Below are 26,431 nucleotides of genomic sequence, written 5' to 3'. Positions count from 1 at the left end.
ATTTGTAGCACTTGTGAGCAGTGTCAGAGAGCATGGTACCCTTTCTTGGAGACAAGAGATGCCTCAAAAACCTATGTTGGTTTGCGAGGTGTTTGATGTATGGGGTATTGATTTCATGGGTCCATTTCCTGTTTCTTTTGGCTTTTACTATATTCTACTTTCTGTTGATTATGTTTGTAAGTGGGTGGAAGCTAAGGCCACCAGGACAAATGATGCTCGGGTTGTTATGAATTTTGTTAGGTCTCATATTGTTTGCAGGTTTCGCATACCCAGAGCCATTTTTAGTGACCAAGGCACCCACTTTTGCAATAGATCTATGTAAGCTATACTTAAGGGTAGAAACAGGCCAGGCTTTGCCTTAAACAGGCCCAGCCTATATAGTATGTAGGAGCCTGGGCCTGGCCTGTTAGCCTGTTTAAAAAAAATTCCAAAGCCTAGGCATGGCCTGTTTAAAAGTCTGGCCTGACCTGTTAGCTTGTTTAAAAGCCTGTTTTACTATATCATCTTGAAATAGGTCATCATATCTACATTTAGATAGGTTAATATTCATACTTTTAATTAGACTCTTCTAACCCTAACAATTAAATTATATTTTTTATATTAATATTACATATGTATAATAATATTACTTATATTAAAATTGTATAATATGAAAATATTACATAATATAATTAAATAGGCATGCATGTTAGGCTTAATAGGCCTTTTGGATGGCCTACAGCCTGACCTATTTAACTAAATAGGCTTTTCAAAAAGCCTGTGTCTGGCCTATTTACGAAGAAAGCCTGGCTTGGCCTGGCCTATACATAGAGCCATTGTTAGTGACCAAGGCACCCACTTTTACAATAGATCCATGCAAGCTATGCTCAAGAAATATGGGGTTGTTCATAGAGTTTCCACACCTTATCACCCCCAATGTAATGGTAAAGCTGAGATTTCAAACAGAGAGATAAAGAGGATTTTGGAGAAGATGGTGCAGCCTAACAGAAAGGATTGGAGCAACAGACTTGAGGGTGCTCTTTGGGCACATAGGACTGCTTACAAGGCACCCATAGGGATGTCTCCTTATCGGGTTGTCTTTGGTAAAGCATGTCATCTTCCTGTGTCTTCCACTAAATTTTATAATCTCCCAAATATCACGCTTCAAAATTTCCGATGCCTGAATTCTCCATTCACACCCAGAACCGTAATATGTATATTTTGCGACATATCTATCTGGCATAGACTCATCCACATGGTAATCAACAGAATTCCTAATATGAAATTATTTTGCAGCATTTATTGTTGCTTCCCTTGAATCAAATTGCATACCAACAAACAGATCATTAACAAAATCATTATTTATGTCACTACTTCTATATGAAAAATCTTGTTCAGACTGATAATCAATGTTAACGAAAAAAGATAAAGGAGTAGCATATGTTATGGTAACTGGTTCACTAGTGGCAATCTGAACATCATCACCATCACTGCCACATAACTCAATATCATATTCATCATTAAACTCACTAACAATATCTCTAATAATGACCATCTACATATAAACATAAATTAACATTAAATAAAAATTAATACAAGTAAATGAAATTAAAAATATAACAATATTTTTACTTATATTGTATAATGATACTTCTTAAAATTTTCTCAATTTTTCTTTCATTCGTTCGGTGTGAATTGAGTTGGGGTGGAGGTGTATATACGTTGTTTGGATCTTGTGCATGACGTACACGACTTGGATGTCGTGTTGTAGGTCCACGTCATTGCCATGAAAGTCATGGATGGGGATGACAATTTCGGTCAACTCTGACACACTAAGATGATCTCGTATTGCTGGTCCATGACTTTGGGGAAAGTCGTGGACCACATCCATGAGTTCCATCAAATCTATACTAATCCCGTAATTATTTTGAAACATACACTAAACGTGTTATGGGGTAGTTTGACTACACTATCCATGTAAATTTTTCCTTCAAAATTATGTGTCACTCTAGTAAAATCTAAATATTACTCACTATGCAAAGGTTCAAGTCATTACACACCTTTGTATATACATAATCCACATACATGACCACCACTGTGCACACCACATCTTTTTATTGAAAAAGTGAAATTATTTTTTATGAAAAATAATAATAATTTCTTTTAAAAACTGATAAGCTCGTGTTGGCACGTGATTGACAACATATAAGTTTGACTCATTCACAATAAGTGTCAATTTGTTTCATCTTAATCTCACCGTTCGTTTTCATATAAGCTCGCATTTTGGAATGTTTATTTTTCTAGCCATTTGAAATCTTAGCGTATAAATAAAGGTTTCCTTACTTCTGAAAAAAGTTCACAAACTGATATGTATTTTCCTAACTTTTTTTTCTTCCTCCATTCTTCTATCGGTGTATTTTTGACCTCTTCCTTCCTCTCTTTCTATGGTACTTTAGAGTGACAGTAGTCATTCATAGTGGCATTAGCCATATAATTAGTGTAATTCTATAGTGGTTATCATGAGGCAATGAGTATTTGATACAATGAAGTGAGCTATTTTTCCTAGGGTGTTGTGGTTTATGGTATATTTGCATAATTTTTTACCGTAGTGGAAAATGATTTAAAGAAAACAATTTAGTCTGTGACTCAACCAATAAATTCTTGGTGCCATAAATTGTTTCAATCAGTACAATCAATGTTTTAAGTTGTAGCCATGATTGCGGTTATTCTGATCGTTGATTTTTTGTGATTAAAAATGATTTTGAATTTGATGCAGTCTAATATAGCCTAAATTTAATTGATTTGTTGTGTTACGATCTGATACAGCTGCATAATTATGACTCAGCAACACACTATAATTATGGTGTGATGTGACTGTGAAAGTCACTACGATCACAATATTGCGGCCATATTATGTGATACACTTCCTACTTTGAAAAAATGAGTATCATTGTTCCTCCTTACCTTTCAATCAAGTCTGTTTTTGTAATTGGGGAGTACAATTTAAGACACGGTGTATGGGGATCATGTTGAATTGAGCTACATAAGATCAATCATTGACTCTTACTTGGAGGACAGATTCACGCGTGGTCGTCCTTTGACTTAAGACCCTAAGCATGGGCCCGATCCTTGACTTCCAAACTAAAGGTTGGATGTCAAACGGGCATAGCAAGTACAATTAACAACTTGGGAAAATGCTAGCTATTTGATTTTTATGGGTTTGGCGGTGTGCTTATTCTGCATAGTATCTAGACTAGGCGAGCAAAACTAAGGTTCAACTTATTTTAGTAGCATGAATTGAAAATCGTTTCACATCCACAAAGTCTATGATACGTGGTAATAAGATAATCCTCTTCAATACTCTAGAACCCAATATTAAATGAAGATAATGGCATGAGTTAATAAAAAAAAATAATATTCCAAATTTTACAATAATTTTAAAAAATTATAAAATGTCAAACTCATCTTTGACATCCCATTCTACTAATGAACTTTCCACTATTAGAAATGGTCTCATACCAACTACAACACCTATTTCAATAAGGGTTGAGAGTCTAGTACTAAACTCAGATCTTAACATATGTTATCCAAATAAAATTAATTGTTTATATTTAATTTATTTGTAATTAAATAAATGAAAATTAAAAAGAAAAACATTCATCTCCCTTTATATTCTAATATTAAATAGTCTAGTACGAATTTTTTACTTCATTAAATACAATAATAGCTAGTTAGTAAGTCTATGGAGAACTCACATTTTTTTACACCGTCACATAATGATTTTTAATCAACAGTTTTACTAATCACGTCAATTAAAATTTGAACTTTTAGAAATAATAACAATAAATATGTGTAATAATACATATATATTTGTTCATATCACCTCAAATCTAGTGTATGTGACAAAATCAGAGCGTATGCGTGTAAAAACGGTTTAGATGTAAGATGGTGTGTGTTAGTAGTTAACTCTAAGAACAACTCCTTGGAGCTTTGAACTATCAATACACTCACCCTTATATATGCTATATCAATGGAAGAACACTTCCAACCTTACAATAAGCAAAATTCAAAGAAAAAAATTCAACATTCTATTGTTTGCTAAAAAATCAACACCTAAACGCCTTATACACAAAGTTATACTTTTCCATAAGTTCATGTCTGTACAAAGATGCTATATTATATTAAGCCAAATTCCAAACCATAAACCAATAACTAAAGACCAATAAGAGTTACAAACTAAAACATTTTCCTAGTGACCTGAACCTTTTCTGCTTGGCCCAGAAACCATTGTGTGGTATTGGTTCTCACTCAAAACCCTTCTGCTCTTAGTTGAAAACTTAAACCCTTCTTGGACATGTTCATGAGTGACCAACTTCTCGGTCTTTATTGATGCAATGACTCTACTATTTACAAGCCTTAGATTTGTCCTAGCCAGAAGCATCAGGAGTAGTATAAGGAAGAAAGAAAGCCTCATTGTAGAGTTGGTAGAAGGGTTTATGCACCTTCTTCAAGGCTTCAAAACCCTATTGATTATGAAGTATCTTGAAGTGTTTATAGTCTCAAATAAAGGGGTCGAGTTAAAAGGGTTTTTTGGCATCTTCCAATGACCACCTTTACATATTAATTAACGAGCAACATTGAAGGACAAAATGAATGGTGAAGGTATTTTGAGGTGTGGGATCTATTAAAGGGAGTAGTTGACCGTGACTGTTGGAAAAACTTTTAGAAAACAGACACTGAGGTAGGAAAATGTTCCACTTGTGTTGTTTGTTGCTTTGGAGTATTGGATGCAAAATATAGTTTTTTTTTATAATTTAATTATCAGTTTTTTTAATTCAGCCAATCAATAGAAAAGAATAAGACATGATTATGACACATATTGGAATAACAAATGTTCTCGTACTCATATGTGAAAAGTGTATCTCATATTTTAGGAAATTATATAAATAGGTAGCGACTGACAGTAAGTTATTGTGATAATTAATATAAATTATTGAAATCTTATTTAAATATTTAAGACTAAATTATATATGTATATAACTCTACAAATAAATAACTTTTAAACTTAATTATTTATGATTGGTTGTAAGACTCAAATTTATTATTCTTACAACTTTTACATAAAAGTTAGTCTCACGAATTACCTACTATCTATTTATTTATATATATAGAGGATAAGTGGATGTTAGTTATACATAATTAGGGTTTGTGACAAGGAAACAAAACATTTATTATTAAATAAGATCTAAACAAATAAGGCTTAAATATGTTTTTGGTTTCTGAAAATATATTTTTTCGGTTTTAGTTTCTATAATTTATTTTTAACGCCTTATTCCTTATATATTCCAAAGCTTTGATTGTAGTTCCTAGTGTTGAAATGAGTAAACCCAGTTGTGGTGTTGACACATCATTGATAATGACTAAAACCAAAATGATCAATTAATTAAGGAATAAACGCTAAAAAATTGAGATCTAAAATCAATATTACATATGAACATTTTTTAATAAAAACAATTATGAGTTATGTAATTGATGTGATAAAAATCGAATGGTATAATGTAAAAAATTCTCCCCTATTTCATGGTATAAAGCAAACAAGAATTTTTCCTATTTTATAGTAATATTCAGGCGCAATCTTCGCTAGCTAGTTCCACACTTCCCATTAGAGACCGTCCAAATTTGACTTTAGAATATGGTTTCTGACTTTAGAAATAATGAATATCTACCCGTTCCCAAGTTTAAGGTGCATATATGTAGCATGGATGAGAGTTAATAAATCCAATTTGGAATCAACATAGTCTTTGGACTTGGGTTAATTGTAATTATTAAAGGAATCAACATATATTTGGGTTAATTGTAATTATTAAAGGAAAGATTGCAAGATTCTCAATTATAAACTTTCTATGGCTAGGAAAAAATTGAATAATTTTGTGTTGTAAAAGGCTTACACTTCACACGGGTTTCTTGGAAAAATGTCTAGCTATTTTTTCCTAGTATGGAAGGCTTAAGATAAAAATAATGGAAAAAGTATTATGAGTTTCAACTTTAGCAAAATTGGGCACTATAGAATAGACGTTAACATATCAATGGAGAAGGATGGAAGGAGTTTATGTACCCTTATTTATTTATTCCTTGATCACTTTTCATAATTGATGGACGACAAAATGGTGCAAAGCTCAAGATATGGTTAGAATCCTCAATTGGTGGTTTCCATTATTATTTTAAAAAAAATGGAAATGGTGGAGTTTGACGAATCTTGGTTTCTTTAACTAAAGGGAAGAAAGTTTTTCTTGTGAATCAATGGTCAGAAAGTTTCTTTCTTTAATTAGTTTTATTGTGCATTTGGTTTGAGGAGAAGGAAGGAAATAAAACATTGTTGGTTTTTTATTACTCTTACTTTTTGTCATGTATAATTTGAGAAAATAGTAGGTACAAAATAAGTTAAATGGAAAAGATTGAAGCAAGAAAATTAATTGAAAATAAGGTAATTTTTAAGTTATTTGATGTGAAACAATTGAAGAAAGGTAAGAGAAAAGAAAGAAGTTATATTTGTGAAATTGGGAATATGGAGGGAAGATGGAATGTGGATAAAATTTGAAATGAACTATTAGGATAAAATTGTCAAATGTTATTGATATGAATATTTTTCTTTTTATTTCCTCTTGTTTGCACTCACTCCAAACAATGCATATCAACTCTTATTATATACCTCTCACAATAAATTCTTGTAAAAGAGGATAGAATTTAAGAAATCTAACTTCATAAGATTATATTACATGAAATGCCTACTCCAAAATGTATATAATTCCTAATATTAATGCATATACTAATTAAAATAAAATATATGCTATAAGATCATTCTAAAATTAAAAAAGATCCATTAGTCAATCATGAGAATTTTTAATTAATAAAGTCCTCAACCATTCTAATCAGTGTTGTTAACCGTACCGGTTATTAAACCGGTCAGGGTACTGGTATAGTGGTACAGTGGTTCAACCAGTGGTTCAGTAATTAAACCGCATGCCGGTTAAATCGGACATACCTAGTTATATTTATATATATAAACCTATAATAATAGGTAGATACTCAAATTTATAATTCATATTTATAATTCATATTTATAATCTACTCAAAATTCACATAAATAAACAACTTTAAGTCTTTAACAAATTCAAAGTCTAAATTAAAAAACATATATCAATCCAAAAGTATCACTTATAACAACCACAAAATATAAATAAATGACATAACTTCACAACTCACTCTATAAAACAAATAAATTTAGAGTTTTAACATTTAACATCAAGGAGTCAAAGTTATCTTATATGAAAATATTATATTTTTCTACCAAATCCTATCTTCAGACAGTACTCCAAGATTACACAAATGTCAGTGAGATTACACACGAATGTAGGAACCAAAATGTGTGATCTAAGTATGCTTTGGAAGCATGTGCCTTGAAGTGTTGAAGAAGAGTTGGAAAGATGATCACCTTGTAATGAGTTTTTAAGTTTTAAATATATATATATATATATGTTTGTATAAACCAACCGGTTTAGTAAAATACCGGCCGGTTTACCAGTTTTGACCGGTTTTGGCCGGTTCTTAACTGGTTTTGACCGGTTTTGATACTTGGCCGGTTCAACACCTATACCGTACCGGTTAGAGGTCCGATTCACCGGTTTTCCGGTTGAATAGACCGGTACAGTACGGTTTTTATAACTATGATTCTAATAAATAATTCTAATTTTTTTTTACTAAAATAAAAATATTAATTATGTCACCTAATATATTATTGAGTTGTGTTGCATATATACTATCATTACTATATCGGTTCTCTTTAAGATAATTTGTGTCAATACCAAAAAATTATACAAGTAGACTATCAATTACCACTTCCAATTATAAAACAGTTCTTATTACTGTATCAAATAATCACCACACTCTAGAAAACATTATAGAAACTGTATCCACAGTATGGTTTTATCACTCAATAGTATGACTAATGCCAAAATCACAATAGGACTAGTGATATCGCTATTGTCACTCAACAATATGGCTTATGTCAATCAAAGAAAAGGTTGTTGTCACTAAAATAAAATGTTAGTGCCAATTAGGGAAGAAGTTGTTATCGGTTAAGAAAAGTTGTCACGACTAAAAGAAAATGTTGTTGCTGCTCAAAGATAAAACTACTCTTATACATAAGGTTGTTGTCCCTAAAAGATAAGGTTGTTGCCTTTCAAAAAAAATAGAGATAAGTTTGCTATAAATTTTATCATTAGAAAGAGAGAAGAGAAAGCTGATAAAGGTCACTTAGCTCATAATTTTTTTTCCTAATTAAGAAGGGTCCTATTCTAGTGTTGATAGTTTTTCAGGTATATAATATGATACTTCATTTTTTCAATTTACTCAAAATATATATATAATATGATACTTAATTTTCAATTCACTCAAAATATAATATACTTCCTATTTTTCAATCTCTTCAACATATATGTTATAATATTGAGTTTTTGACTAATATGTACTATGCTGACTATGATAGCAGTGGATTATGCCCATTATATTATGACAGCCTCATGTGCTTAGCACTTTCAAAAATTATACAGTCTATAGACAGGTCCAAGTGGGTTGGGATTGCCATTCATCCTTTGGAGGTTCTTCCTCCTACATGTAGGGATATGCTTTCCTTTAATTGTACCTTAGTATATATATATATATAGTTTGTGTTTTTGGCCCTATAACCCTCACAACAACTAAAAACGAAACATTTGTCAAAGGAGATTCTTTCCACCTTTCTTTTCAATATTATAATAACTCTCTTATTTCTTAAAATTTAGAGGCAACTTGACATATTATTCTATAATTTCTTTACTGATTCAATTATTTACTTTATTATCATAACTATATTATTAAAATTAAATGCTATGCAATTATTTTTAAATCCATCATTTACATATTAATTTATATAGTTTTAATTTATTCCCTGAATCATAATCCAATTGCTTCCATTTATTCTTTTAATGAATTTCCATTAACCAAATACCTAATCTTCTATATATTCAACCATCTCTATGTAAAACACAGATCACTTGTCCCCATTCCTGTTCTATTTCCTGTCCCGGTCTAATAAAAAATTGACACTTCATTAAAAAAGAAAATTTTAAAAACTTAAAGTGGCATATATGCATTACTTGGAAAAACCATATTGACTTAAGACATGGGGACACACTGATTTTGGGACAGGTGATCCCCATTCTTCTATGTAATCAAGTAGTGAACATATTTATTGTCCACAAAATGTTCAATTTGTGAATACCAAGAGAAGATCTTAGCATATTTATTTAAGGTTTTGCATGAATCAATTGACCCAAATTTAGACCACATTTATTTTGTCAAATATATGGTCTGCTTCTCATGTTTCTGACTTGTCAATGCTGAAAGAAAAGTTGATTTGTTCCATCTATAATGATGATTCTCCTGATATATTTGTTGTAATCTCTAATGCCATTGATGAGCACATCAAGAAAGGGGTAACTATTATGATTGTACCTTCTCTAATTAATGATCTATGTAAGTACCAAGAAGTGTGGGGACCATTCCATAAGGTTATGGCTCTGAAATCACAAATCAATGTCTCATATATCAACAACTACTTCAAAGAAAGAACTTAACCTCGACGAAGGTCGAGCTAAGAAGAAAGAAAGGAGAGATGTGCTCTCAAACAAGTCAATTTAAATTGTTCATGTGTTGTGTTGTTGTATGATTTGGGTCATGAACAATAACAATACATTTTGTTCATGTGGCATAATATTCTATCAATTTTCACAGCTTTTTTAGTAAGTGTCTAGAAATCTTTATTTCATTTTAATCAATATTATAAATTGATATTTTTATATTAAAATTGCATAAATATTACAATATTTTAAACGAAATGAGATCATCCAAAGAAAGTTTAAGTGAGAAAATTGCAAATTTAGAACAAAATGTATTGATTTTGAGCTGTGGCTAATGAATGGAAAAGACATGTTGCAACTTACAGGAATAAAAAGAATGGACCCAGACATCACACATTACAGAAATAATTGAGTTTGATACAGGAGGAGATTTTTTTTGTACTGCTAAGTGTATATCTTCGTCTTATAAGTAAGGAACTAATTCTTTTGGAATTTACGGCTACCTTTAACTAGTATCGTTCCTAGGAATCTTACATTTGACATTTTGGTTATTCTAAAAATCTAGCAGAACCTTATATCATTATATCAATATCTTGTTGATATATAATATTGGAGGGAATTAATAATATACAATACACATACAAATGGGATCTAGGATCCATTAATCACGAGCTGGAATTTATTCCATTCTTAAAGAGTGGCTAATCTTTTTCAGAGAAAACAATTTCTTTCACCAATCATCTTCTGCGCGTTATGCAATACTTCTACTATATGACCATTCAGCGCCGTTTCTCAATCTTTTCCTTACAATATTACAACACATGTTGCTAGGAATTTTACTGTACATTTGTTTTCCACCAGAAAGAATGGGAACGCATATTCCCTTGCCTGTTTCTTGATTTATTTATTTGTGTTAGTATAAGTGACAAAATTATCCTAAATCTAAAATATATCCAAATCCGTCCAAATTAAATCCATATGTTAGAATTAATGGATTTAAATGCATATAATTTAATGGATAGTGTTGATAATGGATGGATTCAAATCCATCCATTATATTCAATGGATATACATGGTTATATCAATTTGGATGGATAAACAATCCATCCAAAAAATAAAAACAAATTTTTTTTCCAATTAATTTAATATTAATATAAAAAATCTCTCACCTTTCTAAGCACAATCTCACACACATTACAAAAGTTGAAAATTGCAATTGTGATTTTAAAAAGTGCTTATAAAAAAAGTATAAACAATTTCGGCCTTAGTGCTTTACCCCAATGTCTTAATGCAAAGTATAAATATATTATTTTGGTTATTGACTAATGTGATAATATAATAACAAAATTAAATATTTTAGGATGATGAAATGTTGCGTACAACTTATGGTAGTCCCAATTATTAGGGGTGTAGCGGTTATGGTTTAAATCGTAAAACTGACGAAACCAAACTGAACCATAAAATGTGGTTTAGTTCGATTCCGCGGTTCGGTTCAGTTTTTTTTATTTTGAAACATTTAAGTTCGGTTCGGTTCACGGTTTTGTAAATTTTGGAACCGTTAAAACCGAACCGCATATTAAAAAATAATTTTATTTTATATTTGGATGGTTAAGCTTTAAAGTTATGAGATAAAATATGATTAAGAATTTAGGATTATTAATACAATATGCTATAAATAAAAGGCAAATAGAAAAAATAAATTAGTAAACAAACCTAAATATCTATTATCTCTATTATCCATTGAGAAGATAGAAAGAAAACTAAAAAACTAGTATACATTTTGTCACTGAGATGAAATTAATCAAATAAAGAAATTAAGGAACTAAAAGAAAATAAAGAAAGAATTCGAGGATATTACTAATGATGTGGAGTATTAGGTGTTACTGTTGGACTAAAATATTGGTACCAAGTTTGTCATTCTTAAATTTTGTTGAACATTATCGAAGATTTTGTAAACTAAAATTTCAAGTTTGTACTGCGTTGAGATGTTAAATTATTATTGTTTTACTAGAAAGAGTATTAAATACTTTATTATTGACATGTTTAATATTCAATTAGTTGACTTTATACTTTGCAAATTATGTTCAATTATTTCTTAAAGGATTTTCTTTAAATAAGTTGAAAAACTGCAGAACCGAACCACTAATGAATGGTTCGATTCATAAATAAAATTTGCGATTAATCGAACCGAACCATATCTTTGTGTTCGGTTCGGTCATTAAATTGCGTCAGAAACCGAACCGAACTTTTACACCCCTACCAATTATGTTGCACCAGAGATTCTTGCTACTAAGAGTGCTTATAAAAAAAAATTCACAAATTCGCCTTTTCAAAATTGCTTATCAAAAAAACACTTTTTAAAAGTGTTTGTTAAGAAAAATATTTTTTAAAATTGATATTTAAAATGCTTTATTAAATAATATTATTTAAAAGAATTTTTTTTCTTCTTTATTAAAAATGTTTTGTTCAAATTAAAAAAAAAAAGTGGGTTGGATATCCATCCATCTAATCCATTAAAATAGATACATGAATAGAATGAATGGATTGAAATCTATTGGATATGGATGTATTGGATAATTTAAAAATATAATGTAATGGATTTATTTGGATTGATGGATAGTTTTCTATCCATCCATTAGGATCCAATTCCAAACTCATCTAATTGCCACCCCTAAATAGTGGTAGCTATCTTTTGTAGTGTTAGCCATAAGCGGTTAAATAAAGTACAAAGAAAAATATAAGAGAAGAAGATAAGAAAATTTTCTAATAAAGTTTGGTCAGTTATGTGTACATCTGAAAGCATTGAGCGACTACCAACAACAATATATTATAGATATTGGGATCACAAGCTTTGACACACTCAATTATATTTACATAATACATATTTATATCCTAATACTGTAAGACTGAGATTGCAACTAAGAGAGAGGTGAATTACATTATAGTAACTTTTTCTGCAAAATGTAAGAGTTAATGTGCAGCGGATAATATTGCAGAAAATAAACAAGAATAAATCAAAGAGGTAATGGAGAAGAAAGTACACATATGTTTTATACTGGTTCACCTTCTTGTCCACCGAAAGCTACGTCTAGTACTTTTGCAGCACAAGAGATTTTTCACTAAATATTATGAGTTGTAATTACAATACCTCACCCCGAGATCTCTATGTACCTTACACCCTCACTAATACTTATCATATTGGAAAACACCTTTCCAAGTAATTATAATGAATGAAGAATTTGAATGATAGCTTGGATTGCCTTTACAAGTATGAAATATAATAATATTTGCAATCCAATCAACTCTTTTGTATACTTAGTAAATAAGGCTCTTTAAGTTTTACAAAACTTTAAAACACTTTACTTCAAGCAACTCAGAAAAATAGCTTTGAAAGTTTGAGTTCAAGTTGCTAGAAGTGCAGAAAACTATTTCAGAAAAGTGTAGGAAAGTTGTGAGAAAAGTGTGAAAGAGTTATGACAAGAGTTGTTTTAATTGTAAGTTCTAAGACCTTTAAATAGGCTTTCCAATTAGACATTGTGCCTTTATGAAAGAGTATGAATTGTTTGGAACGAAGGCATTTCGTTTGGGATGAAAACCCTTGAGTTTCAAATCTGAAAAACTGATGTAACAGCTCCCAGTAACCGATTATAGCAAGTGGGTAATCGGTTACCCAAACATGACATTTTGAAAAATTACATTGAGTAATCGGTTACTCAAACTCCCTGTCCAACAGTGAATTTAAAATTCACTTAGAGTAACCGGTTACTCAAATTTGAGCAATGAGTTACTCCAATTTAAATATTGTTGGATAATTCATTCTCACTCATGTAACATGTTACTCAAATTTCAGTAACTTGTTACACAATATTTTGAAAAATGTTTTCATTTAAAACTTGAAGTGTTTCCATTTCTTTTAAAATATTTTGAGCATTACTACTTTGGTATATTAAAGAGTATATGACAGAAGTACCTATTTAGACTTAGACTAATTGTCTTGAAGCTTTAATCATCTTGGTCTTCATGAGTAATATCCCTTTTTTCTTATTTTTGGTGATGTTGTTGTCTTCATCAAAACATTGTCAAGATCAAGAGCAAAGATCTTCTTCACAAATACCTCAACCTAATACCGTAGATCTAAGGCCCATTGAGTACTTCTAACTAGAAAATGTTATAACAAGAAACTTGAGTCTAATTTATATATTTGACATTTCCCCTACTTTCCAATCCTATTCAAAGTGTGACTTCTTATAATAGTATATTTCAAATATATCCCAACAATCTCAACATTAATTGAAAGGGAGGAGACATAGTTACTCTATGAGACCCACTTACTCGAGGAGTAAGTTAAAAAAATACTCTACATCTCAGTCATTCATTGTATGACATTCTAATGGTTCATATCTACTTACTGATTCTAATCATTGAATTATCTTAGAATGAATGATTAAGATGTGGAGTAGGTATATAGTAAGGGGATCCCCTCCCTAATTGAAAGATTCGGCTCCATGGGTGATCTATACAATAATCTCCACTTTGGTGAATTTACTGATCCTAGAAAATCTACCTTGTTCAATCCCTAACTCACTTTAACTAGCTCATCCATGGGGCTTCCTCCATGTGAGAACTTTTTCTCCTTCAGCGTAAGGCTTTCCTAGTATTCTTGACAATGTCACGAAGATCATAACTTTTCTTCAAACTTGTGTGCAACTTCTATAAACTTGTACCATTGTCCAATTGAACATGCCTCCTAGCCATCCGTCTTTAGGAGGACATTCGACACAATAGAAACCTTGACGCCAAAGTTCACCAAAAATTGCCCTCTTCAATACTCAGCTCAACTAAACCTTGAAACTTCCTCGAAAAACATCAACTACTATCATCATTGCCTATACCTTCAACCGCGTTCCAAAAAACTGTATCACTCCACATTAAAGAGTATACTCATAACACACACTTTGCATTAATGTCAATCAATGTCTCTCTCAAACACTTGTATCAAAGATATTGCACATGTCACATCTTGCATCTTTATCAATGCATGTGTTATACATTTCATCAAAGTCATTGCCCGTGTTACACCCTTCATCAACATCAATCAGTATTCACGTGCTCTTATGGATCCACTAGCAATCAACACTATTCTTCATGATGCCACAAAAACACCATATGGATACATTACTTATCTGCTCATAAGATCATCATCTCTATCAGGAAAACCGCCTGTCTCAGAGCATGATGCTCCACCTGAGTCCTTATCTTCACATGGGTTCTAAACCAATACATGACTTTTTGGGATATGGATCCAACACGTTCATGGTCTCGACCATGGTCCCGCCATGTTTCATTATCCTTCAACTTATCTGGTTTATTCTCACGTAGTACATTTGGCGTACCTTTTCCAACCATCATATCTTTCCCCCTTTACCACAATACAAAGTTGTCAGCTCCATTGGACTTCTACATCATGAATTAGATGTGAAGGCTAATAATGACCTATTAATTGGCTTGAATACCAATTGTTTATACAAAGAAAATGATGATTGCACAGTGTTGTACGCAAGTAATCATAAAGTGCAAGAGATAAATAAAAGAGAAAAAATCAACAAATTTTGTTAATGATGTTCAAACATTTTTGCCTACATCCCTAGACTATCAATATATTATCAGATATTATGAATACAAGCTCATATTTAACATTTATTTTTAGGCACTTTTTAACTATAAAGTTATTCACCTTGTCACACTTATTATGTCTAAATTGATACATTATGCGATTTGTCATGTTTTACCCTTAAAAGTGCATTTACACATCAGCTCATGGAAAAATGGTGAAGAAAGGAGCATTTTGAGAAAAAAATATAGATCTCACTTAACGAGCTTAGGAGATGAAGAACCTTGTGAGAGTGCAAAGCGTCAATGATTGCATTAGCAATGTTTGCCTATGTTTTGATGAAGACAAGGAATTAGCTAAAGCTTGAAGATGACTCAACAATCAACATGTCGAAGGCTCAAGTGGTGACTATGCTATTATTCTTTATTATAATTTTAGAAGTCTAAGATGCTTGCCATAGATATTGAGTCTAGGTTAGGTAAACCTAGGTGTGAGTCTCACAAGACTTAATAAAGTAATCAATCCATTAAAATGAGACATCATATAGAAATATATGATAAGTAGGTCCATGCATTTATATACATTGATTTTATGCATTACAGGTATTATATTTTGGAAATCATGTATTGCATGAGCATGTATCATATAGGGAGTTTACCATACATTAACAAGTGAACTTTTACACTGGTTAATCGATTAAGGTAACACGTTAATCGATTAACGTAAGTGTTTTCTGTTGTTTCAACAGCATAACTGAAAAACCATTTTTGAGAGCTAAATTCTGTTTTGTATAAATACTGGCTCAATTGCATAAACGACTATGAAGGAAAGGAGAGAAAAACACAGAGAATAGATATAGATCATCATTGTTAGAATCTATTAGAAAGTGTTGAATTAGGAGAAAGATTAGACCATGCTAAGGCTTTAGTTTTCACATTCATCTTGCATGTTTCTTTCAAAAGCTTTCTTGCATTATTCTTGTGTTTCTTGAAAAGAGAAAGATAGTTCTTTAAAGATTGCATATTTTCAGAAACCTCATGCATGAACATTATTATTAGACTAGGATGNGTCTTGTGAAGTTCTTGCTTAGGTTTTAGGCTTTGGTTTTCATTGTAATATTTTAGTATTAAGTACTCATTCATAACTCAAAGCATTGTTGTAAAAGGATTGGGAAAATCCTAGCTGCGGTTAGGTAAGGTGTTCTTCACACAAAGACTTGGAGGTCTTGGGATAAAGAGCGATACCTTGGCTGGGGCCGAATCGCATAAGAAAGGTTTTCTTGGGAGGCGGTTTTGGGAAAGGTCAAACCAAGGGTAACGTAGTTCTTTGGGTTCCAAGAAGGAAACGTTCAAGTTTTGTATTTGGAAGCTTGTATGTAACGTACATTGTGTTCCATAGTGAAGAAGGAAAATCTCCCAAATCAGAGGGGAGGACTGGATGTAGTTTTGCAGTGGACAGCAAAACGAACCAGGATAAAATCTCTGCGCAATCTTTTCTATCCTTTTCTCTTTTATGTTTCAAGTTGTTTTAATGCGAATCTGGAACTAATATTTTGCATGCTTGTTTCTTGCTATGTTCTTGTTAATCTTGCACAAAAATATCTACTGTATATTTGTTTGTGTGTTTGTTAATAATCGTGCAAGTTGCTATTTTGATCATTCTGTTTCTGTTACTGGTTGATCGATTAAGACCAGTTGTTAATCGATTAACTGGGCATTTTTCAGCAAGCGTGTAAAAACCAGAAAAGTGAAAATTGAGTCCCACCACACCTATTCAACCTCCTTCTAGGTGTATTCCGCCACTGATACCTAACACCTTGCCTAATGAGACTGAGCCTCATTGAGCAATTTGTAGTTGTGAATTTTAAGCTTACCAGTAAGATACATTTGGTTTAGTTAAGGTTAGAAGATTAAAATTAATAACATTTACTCAAACCAACCCACCACTCTATTTTTTCATTTTTTGCATAAATAACTCTCAAATCCAACCATTGTAACTCTAGATTTATTATAATTTAATTAATGGTATCAAGTTTGAGCTCCACAACCTAGCCCATTGAAAGCAAACCTCTTTTAAAATGGAGATTACAAAAATACATGAGTTTAGACTAAATTATATCATATCATATATTCATGAATTTAAATATAATAATATTAACTACTCATGGATATATTATATACAAGTAAAAAAAATTGCACAGGCAGTAAATAGGAATTCCACTCTTAATAAATCTATTAAAAGATATCACCACCGTTGTTTGTTGTATATAAAATGCGACGGATAGTGTTTTCGATAAATCATTTAAAAATAGAGTAATATTTATACTTTGCTTATCAAAAATAGAAAAAGCCCGTCTAGCTCAGTTGGTAGAGCGCAAGGCTCTTAACCTTGTGGTCGTGGGTTCGAGCCCCACGGTGGGCGTTTTTTAATTCACATAACTCATGAAACTTTCATTTTGCCAAACAAAGATATGTTGTATTATCCCACACCAATGAAAACATGTATTTCAATTAAAAGCCCCACGGTGGGCGTTTTTTAATTCACATAACTCATGAAACTTTCATTTTGCCAAACAAAGATATGTTGTATTATCCCACACCAATGAAAACATGTATTTCAATTAAAAGCCCCACGGTGGGCGTTTTTTAATTCACATAACTCATGAAACTTTCATTTTGCCAAACAAAGATATGTTGTATTATCCCACACCAATGAAAACATGTATTTCAATTAAAAAAAAGTCAAGATTTATTAAATTTTCTATTTTTACTTTATTATCACTAGCGTGTTGACAGGCACTCCCGTGCCTGTCAACCCGCTTTCCTATTGCTTGTAACGTGTAGTCTGTATATTATATTTATGAATGATAGTACTTTGTATTAAATAAAAGTATTTCGCAATTGTGTTTATTCGAGTGTTGTAATTGAATACATTTTTTTAAAATTGAACATTTTTATAGTTTAGTAACTCACGTTTATTTTTATAGGTAAACTGTATGATTAAGACATAATCGTTGAAATAAATCCTAATATAATAAGGTCTTCATGAAATGTTTGTGAATTGCATTCTTATTTTGTAATAATGATTACAGAAAGTAATAGACATGATAAATCGAGTAATGAATTTCCTTTGATATAAGGAAATTGAGAAATATTTTATGTTCAGAGTGTTGTTATTGAATATTGAAGCCACACTTTCGAATTATATTGGAGAATTCAAAATTTATATATTTTTATAGGAAAAATAAGATGTAATTTGGCTGATGTAATGCAAATTTTTATAGAAATATGAAATGTGTACATAATTTGTAATTGAATTACAAAAAAGTAGTAAGAATAAGTAAAGAAGAAAATAACAATGTGTGATAAAGGTCATAATGACAGTATTCTCCATGTACATATTATGAAACAGTAACTTTGAAACTAAGAAACAAACGGTGAAGAAATAAGGACTATTATGTAGAGTAGAAAACACGACATTGTGAGGTTGTGAATCTCATTACATGTGTGACTGTTGAGAACCGTTGGGTTGTTCCATATAATCGTTGGTTGTTACTGAAGTATGACGGTCACATAAATGTAGATGTATGTAGTAACATCATTAGCATTAAGTCAATGTAATAAAATATCTTTAAAAACAATATTCTTTGTGAAATCACCCTCTTCCCCTTGAATTTTTCCTTCTTTAATAAGAATTTTCGTGGTAGCTTTTGAAACCCCTCTTGATAGAGCAACATATAGTTGTCCGTGTCCAAAGACATGTTTAGGAAGATAAATGCCTACATTAGGAATGGTTTGTCCTTGTGCCTTATTTATGGTGAGTGCAAAACTTAATCGCACAGGAAATTGCTTTCTGATAAGAACAAAAGGGAGTCCTACATTGTCTGACGTTTTAAGTTTAATCCTAGGCAGAAAAGCTCTATGTCCAGCATGTTGGCCAGTTAGGATTTCCACATCTAACAAATTCATGTAAGTCCCACGACATAGTAATCTGGTCCCATTGCATAAGCCACCTTTCGGGTCTATGTTTCGCAACAACATCAATGGTGCACCTTTTTTTACTTTTAGAACATGCGGTGGTAAACCACCAGGAGTAATGGAGTTTAAATATTCTTGTTGGTATAAGTTGTTTGTGTCTCCTTCAACCTCATCAAAAGATAACAAATTATGATCTTCTCCCAAAAAATGATTGATAATTATATCATTTAGTTTATGAACATTCTCATTTGTGGGTGTTAGTATAGCTCTTTCTGACATATAAGAAGCATCCCATCCATGACTTCCCAAATTAGGAAATATTTCATGTATAAGTTGTTGTATAGAGTCTTCTCCTTCCCACCTAATTGTCATGTCATAGTGTATTTTTACCAAATCATCACGAATTGTTGGTTCAACACCATCTCCAATCCTCATAAGATATTCAGCAAAACTTTGGTCTTGCAAGGAACGCATATTCTGACGCAAATGTAACACATTTGTATATGCCCACAAAGGAGACTTAACAATACATGCAGCTATCATTTCTGCATTATTACCCTTAGGTATCACTGGAAGTACCTGTCTAAAATCTCCTCCTAATATTACAACTTTCCCTCCAAACGGAGCATCACAACCTATAATATCTCTTAATGTTCGATCTACTGCTTCCAAAGCATATCTGTTTACCATTGGTGCTTCATCCCAAACTATTGCTGATGCTTGTGTAATTAGTTTCGCAAGATCAGATTGTTTGCTGATTGAGCATACTGATGATGAATCTGGGTTTAGAGGTATCTTAAACCGTGAATGTGCGGTTTGACCACCAGGTAATAATGTTGCAGCTATACCAGAGGTGGCTGTTGCTAGGACAATTTGTCCGACACTTCTTAATCTTGAAATTAAAGCACGATAAAGGAACGTTTTACCTGTTCCTCCAGGGCCATCCACAAAAAAAACTTTACCCTGTCTATGCTCAATGACATTCATGATGGTGTTGAAAGCAACTAATTGATCAGAATTTAGTTTACCCACATCATCCAAATCTTGATGAGAAATATGGAACGACAATTGTTCTTCAATAATTCTTGGTATTACATTATCTTCGAGATCATGTAATGGTAAAGCTGGCAAGTCAAAATCTGAGATTTGTTTTCCATGAAGAAGCAAAAGGTCGTTCAAATCTCTTAGAAGTTTATTCGTAAAGTTAGTTCTGATGGTAGAGCTTGTTGAAGGGTAATCCTCTACCATATAACTTTCAAACTCTTCCCAGAGACTTTTAACATCAGTAGGTTCACAGAACACTAATATTGTAACAAATAATCTCCTTAATGCAATTGGTGTTCGTAAATTTGAAGCTTCAAGTAAGCATTGACGAATACTGTCGTCTCCCTCTAAAAAACCTCGTTCTTGAGCTGATTGCTTGAAAGTTGGGAAGCAAGTGCCATTTACTGTAAGTAGGGATTCCCAGGAGGTTGGACCTCTAACATGATTCAACAAAACACGTAGGTAGAATTTATCTCCTTCTGAAGGAGATACTGTATACATTCTACCTAAAACCCTCCTTCGATTTCTTCTTCGATTCCATTCCTTATTGCCTTTGTCCCAAGTATAATGTTTTGGAATTTCTGTGTATATATAATGTCTTGCTTCTACATCCAATTGGTTTAGTGCAAAGAATTGTGTAATCATGGTTTTTGAGTTATGATCATCATTTAGAATGTCATTGACCATTTGATGGTCATAAAACCGTACTTGTTGGCGATTGGGCAAATGAATTTGTAATCTTACAACTGAAGGATACAATTGGTAAAGATTAAATCCAAATATTTTCCATAAGGCTTCTGGTGCACAAATCCATCTTGCATCAACATATTGTTGTATTTCATCAGTATTTATCCCTCTATGCACTTCCATTGCTACTCGATCTGGGCCTTTGTAAACATATTTATCTAGATATTTTATGCTCTTAATGCTACTACATACCTCGACATTTATGTGACAATCATACTTCAGCAACAACCAAGGGTTGTAAGGAACAACCCAACGATTATCAATAGCGACACATCTATTGAGAGTCACAGGTTCGTGACATCGTCTTTTATACTCTAGATAAGAGTCACTACCCTGGCGTGTTTGTGTGCAAAAATTTTTAGGAAAGTTTTTTTTGCAGCGTCCATCCTTCATACATGGGGCATTTGGATTGAGCATACCGCAAGGTCCATGAACCATGTGCTTCAAGACTGTATGATGTAATTGTGGTTCCTCGTCATAATGTGGTATTTCTGCCCTCACAATTGCATCATATTCTTCTGGGCTATGTAATTTATCACTGTTTTCCAAAATAAGAAGCATGTGGACATGTGGCAATCCTCTTTTCTGGAATTCCGTAACGTACATATAACTCTTAACATTCCCCAAGACGCCTTTATCAATGACATCAGTCCTCAACTGTTCAAATTTCGCCCGAAATATTCTTGTTGTCAAATCAGGGCGATCTTGTGTAGTTTGAAAATGTTGAAGCTCGGAAGTGATTTCGTTCCAAGATGGATTACATGTCATTGCAGGAAACGTGGTCTATCTCCTTCACTGGGATGTAGTCCCCCAATGTTGTGATAAATTGAACCTTGGGCACGAAAGGTGTAGATACCACGTCCAGTTGTGGTTAAGTTGTTATCAAGATGAACACCTAATGACGTAAATGCAAATATATGATTGTAACCCCTAATATGTTGCCTAAAATGCCTTCCTTCAACCGAGGAGTCATCAATTAAGTGAAGGAGTTGTTGAGGTGCATCTATTTGTTGCAACCAAACTTTACCATGTAAACAACAAATAGTTTGTGTCTCATGGTGAAACAATTTTGCATTGCACCATGTACATGAAGTTGGAGTGGGTAATTGGGATGCAATCATTCTTCTGTTTTCTCGAAAGCTTCTAGCACTGTTATGTCTTGATTGGAAGGTGTACCTACTATTTGTACCCTGTTCTGGGGGAAAATGGAATGACGTTGATGATATTTGACCACCTGTATATTTCAAATAATGAATAAATAATAAATATATTTTTCAAGGATGATGTTCGTTGAAGTTATCTTTCATAGTCTATAAGGAATAATTTTAATTAATTATTTAGAAATTTTGTATGAAAATGTAGTAGGTAAAATATATATAAATTAGAAGTGTATTTTTTTTAAATATTTATAAATGATGTAAACCAGAAAAAATATATATTGGATAATAAATGATGTATTGTTATTATACGAACCAGAATGAATGTCATGATCATGTTGATGAGTTGATCTTCGTTCATTGTCCTGATCTGTATGATAATTTTGTCCACCGGAATGCATATCTGATGACAAAACAGTTGTATAATTATAAGATTATTATAAAGTAACGAAAAATTTGATGTAAGTTTATGAAAGGTGAAATTGGAAGTTAATTGAAAATTTAAAATCAAATATAATTTGAAGTAATTGAACATAAATTTTTAAATACTAACCAATAATACTTTCAGCAGTTTGTACATGACTTGGTCCTGCGTCATTATTGTAAGTGGCATGATGTATTGTTGGATCAAAGTTATAAGCTACACAAAAAATGTAAGAATAACTTTTAGGTTCACATGAAGGCATGTAAAAAGTTATAAATATATCAAAAATGTAAGAACAACTTTTAGTAACATTATATTGACCATTGTTAGTTTCGGGACTACGACGATGACTTGGGCCTGCTTCATTGTCATGACTTCCATGATACCCTATAATATTAGTGACATCATCTGCAAAAAAATACAGTATATAAATTATATGATTTGGTGAAAAATCATTGTTACATGTTTGTTTATAACTTTAAAGTTTTTATGTTAACTAATTTTTAAAGGATTGTAGAACTGAAAAATTGATATGATATAACAGGAATATTTGTATAGATGTACATAAAAAATAATAGATATATTTATACGTCATGTATATGTTTTAACTATTAGAAAAGGTACCTGTACGAAATTGTTGACATAAGACTGATCTAGCAATATGACGTACAGACGTTAATCTTATTGTACTCGAAATATTTGTTGGTATATCTTCAACATGACCATGAGTAGATCCTGAAATATGAATAAAATTATGTAACTTTTTTAATATTAGCATTATGTCATATCAAATTTAACATTAATTTCAGTAATTTCTGAAATAGTGTTTTTAGTTTAACAAAATATATATGACAACTACAATAATGTAATTAAGTTATAATAAAATGAATAATTTTACATAGTCTATATATTTCAACTATCAATAATAAAATTTATTTGGTAAAATAGTTTCATATAAAATTCAATGATAAAATAATTTATTAATTATATATATAGAATTAATAGTTTAGAGACGATGTTGGTTGCAGACCTTCTTCTCATTTTCGGAGAAGTTAGAGACGACTCGAATACCTTACTATTGAGAATTCCATCTTTAGTGTTTAAAAGAAAATCATTTTCATTATTTTTTATTGTGATGTTATAATATATATACTTATGATTTAGATAGCTGTTGAAAGCATCCCACGTTATTTGATAAACAAATCATCCAAAGTAAATACTAAACATAAAGATGAAAGTACAAAAAAATAACAAATAAAAGGAGGGTTAGGTGAAAACAAAAACACAAAAAATAAAAACAATTTGGAAAGAGAATGGGTTTATGAAAAATGAAATAGGTTATACCCATCTTCTCTTCCATTTTCACGAAACAGAGAAGAGAAAAAAGGGGAATGAAACCCTATTCTCTTCTAATTTGCCTATTTGTCTCTTTAATCCTCTCATTTTCTTCTTCGTTCTTTGATTTCATTCTTCTCTTTCAACCGGTTCTAGCGTTGGGATACTGTTTGGTTTTTTTCGGGAGGTAAATCGAGGGAGAATGAAGGCGGTATGGTGAGGTGGTTCACGGTGGTGGCGAAACGGAGCTGATAGTGGTTGGATGGTGCCTCCTCTCCTCCTCGTGAGCTCTTCTTCGCTTGTTAACGGCAAAAAGGTTTGAAATCCCTAAATCCCCTTTTTCCTCTCCTTTATTTATTCACGATTCTCTCGTTCTCACGGTGCAGTGAATTGAGAGGAGTCTCTGCCAAGGAGGGCATACGATGCTGCCAATGATCCAGTGATAAGGGTGATTCTGGCACCACCTCACATACTTGATTAAGTTTTGGAGCATATCCCTCAATCATGGAATCAACAAGGATGAGGGAAATTGGTAAAGGACCCAATCCCTTCTATTTACTTATATTTTATTGAGTATGCTATTTGATTGGTGATATGTATATCAAAAAAACATATATGGGTTAGTGTTAATCCGGGAGTGAATTGCATTATTTTAGTCAAGGTCACTGTGATGCATTATTTCTAACGTCATCGCTTTAACGATCTACCTCATTTTGTTTAATCTTATCCTGGTTTAATTACATAAGCATGTATGCCTTACTTTTCAATAAACCTATGTCAGGTAAAGGCAACCTAGGAGTCAGGGACAAATGGTTAAATAATGGGTTCCAAATTACGCCTTCAGCCCACACAAGGTCAGTGAAGACTAACCGATGAGGGAATTTTCCAAGAGATGATGCCGGCATGAGGTAAAATTTACTTCATTAATCCACAAAATGTTTATAAACATACTTACTGGATATATGTTATATATTTTTTATATGTGATACTGCTGGATAACGAATGCTTTAGCTTGCAATTATATGAACAAAATGATGATTAACTTACCTGTGAATATGCTTCTGGTCTTTGCTATGTCATTCCTGATTGCCTTTTTTGTATTTGTACGATATCCTCTACTTTGCGATATGCGTATATGGGCTCTGGGTTAGTGCCTGAACTGTTTGGTTTCGCTATGTGTATATGTTCTCTATTCTTGGTTCTTTGTTACCTCTATCTCCTGCTCTCTTTTAGATATCTCTCTGACTCTGCTGTATGATATGCATCTCTGCTTTTTGTTGTCTGGGTTTTCACTGAGTGCATGTATATGATGTGATATCACTATGGTATTGTCCCCCTGATTACCTCCGCCTATCTGTATGCTAGTACATCTCTCTTTTATAGTTGAGCAGTGAGGCTCTTTGGATTGCTATTTGAGAGTTAGGAACCATTCTGACTCCTCTATTCTGAAACGGTCTGTTCATTGCTGATTATATGCTTTTAATGCGTTCGTCACTGCTTTGTATAATAATTCTGATCTTTTAACACATTTGTAACCTATCTTGTACAATTATGCTCATTAGTGTGGGCCTCTTGGGTTGCTAATTGAGAGTTTAGGAACCATTCTGACTCCTCTATTCTGAAACTGCTTGTTTACTGCTGATTATGTGCCTTTAATATGTTCATCACTGCTTCTAATTATCGTGACCACTCAATGCATCCTTAACCTATTTTGTATAATTATGCTCATTAGTGTGTTTTTTTTGCAGCTTTTCAGTTTATGGATGATGAATTAGAAATCTGAGTGCTAGGCATGAAGAATTACCCTTGTTGTGAGGTCAAGTGTGATATGATAGTTGTCCAGCGCCAGCACTCTAATTGATCCCTTGCTGCCCATGGTTGTGTTGGCTATAATTCAAAGTAGAAAAATTTGGTTTGCAAGAATTCCAACACTCTCCAGCAGAGATCAATGGCTTTGTGCATACCTTTATTCGTGTTAAACTCTAAGGGCTCTTTCTTCTATTTTTATTCTTCTCATTTTTACTCAAGGGTGATGAGGATTTTATCCCTACCATATTAGGTACGTAGGATCAAATGGGTTTGTAGCATGTATCTGGTTTCCTATTTAGTAGTGGATGAGTGGTTATGATGGATATGTGTTCTTCCTTCTCGTTTGGGTGCATTTACATAACATAAAGTGTTGTGAACACTAAGATCATTATGTGAATCCATTACTAAACTTCATGCAAATTAGATATTGAATAAACTTTCACTTAAACAGGGGTAATATCACTTCCACCGTCACAACAGTTTACACAAAGTTACAGCTATTTGGAACAAGATTCTTTTGATAGTATTTATTGAAGGCATAAGAATCATAGAGTCGTCGGTTAACTTGTGAAGTATTAACCAATACTCTTATGACATTTTCTAACATAACCACAACAATATTGATGTTATAAATTTGTAAATTATTTATCTGAACACTCTTGCAAACCATG

The 26,431-nt window shown here is 32.2% G+C and overlaps 1 protein-coding gene, 1 long non-coding RNA gene and 1 other non-coding gene across 3 annotated transcripts; 2 read left to right on the top strand and 1 right to left on the bottom strand.

Moving 5' to 3' along the window:
• On the top strand, positions 17,616-17,688 carry TRNAK-CUU. Its single transcript has one exon. It is a non-coding gene; the product is annotated as a tRNA-Lys (tRNA).
• On the bottom strand, positions 18,879-21,803 carry LOC109350519. Its single transcript, XM_019591750.1, has one exon. It carries the CDS (start codon positions 21,801-21,803, stop codon positions 18,879-18,881), a length of 2,925 nt encoding a protein of 974 aa, XP_019447295.1.
• Positions 23,923-26,208, top strand: LOC109350959. Its single transcript, XR_002108161.1, has 4 exons — positions 23,923-24,267; positions 24,338-24,483; positions 24,733-24,859; positions 25,700-26,208. It is a non-coding gene; the product is annotated as an uncharacterized LOC109350959 (long non-coding RNA).

The sequence above is a fragment of the Lupinus angustifolius genome, chromosome LG06, assembly GCF_001865875.1.
Source record: "Lupinus angustifolius cultivar Tanjil chromosome LG06, LupAngTanjil_v1.0, whole genome shotgun sequence".
In the NCBI taxonomy this organism is placed as follows: domain Eukaryota; kingdom Viridiplantae; phylum Streptophyta; class Magnoliopsida; order Fabales; family Fabaceae; genus Lupinus; species Lupinus angustifolius.
The sequence above is the reverse complement of the archived record's forward strand: the minus strand, read 5'-3'. Positions and strand labels throughout refer to the sequence as shown.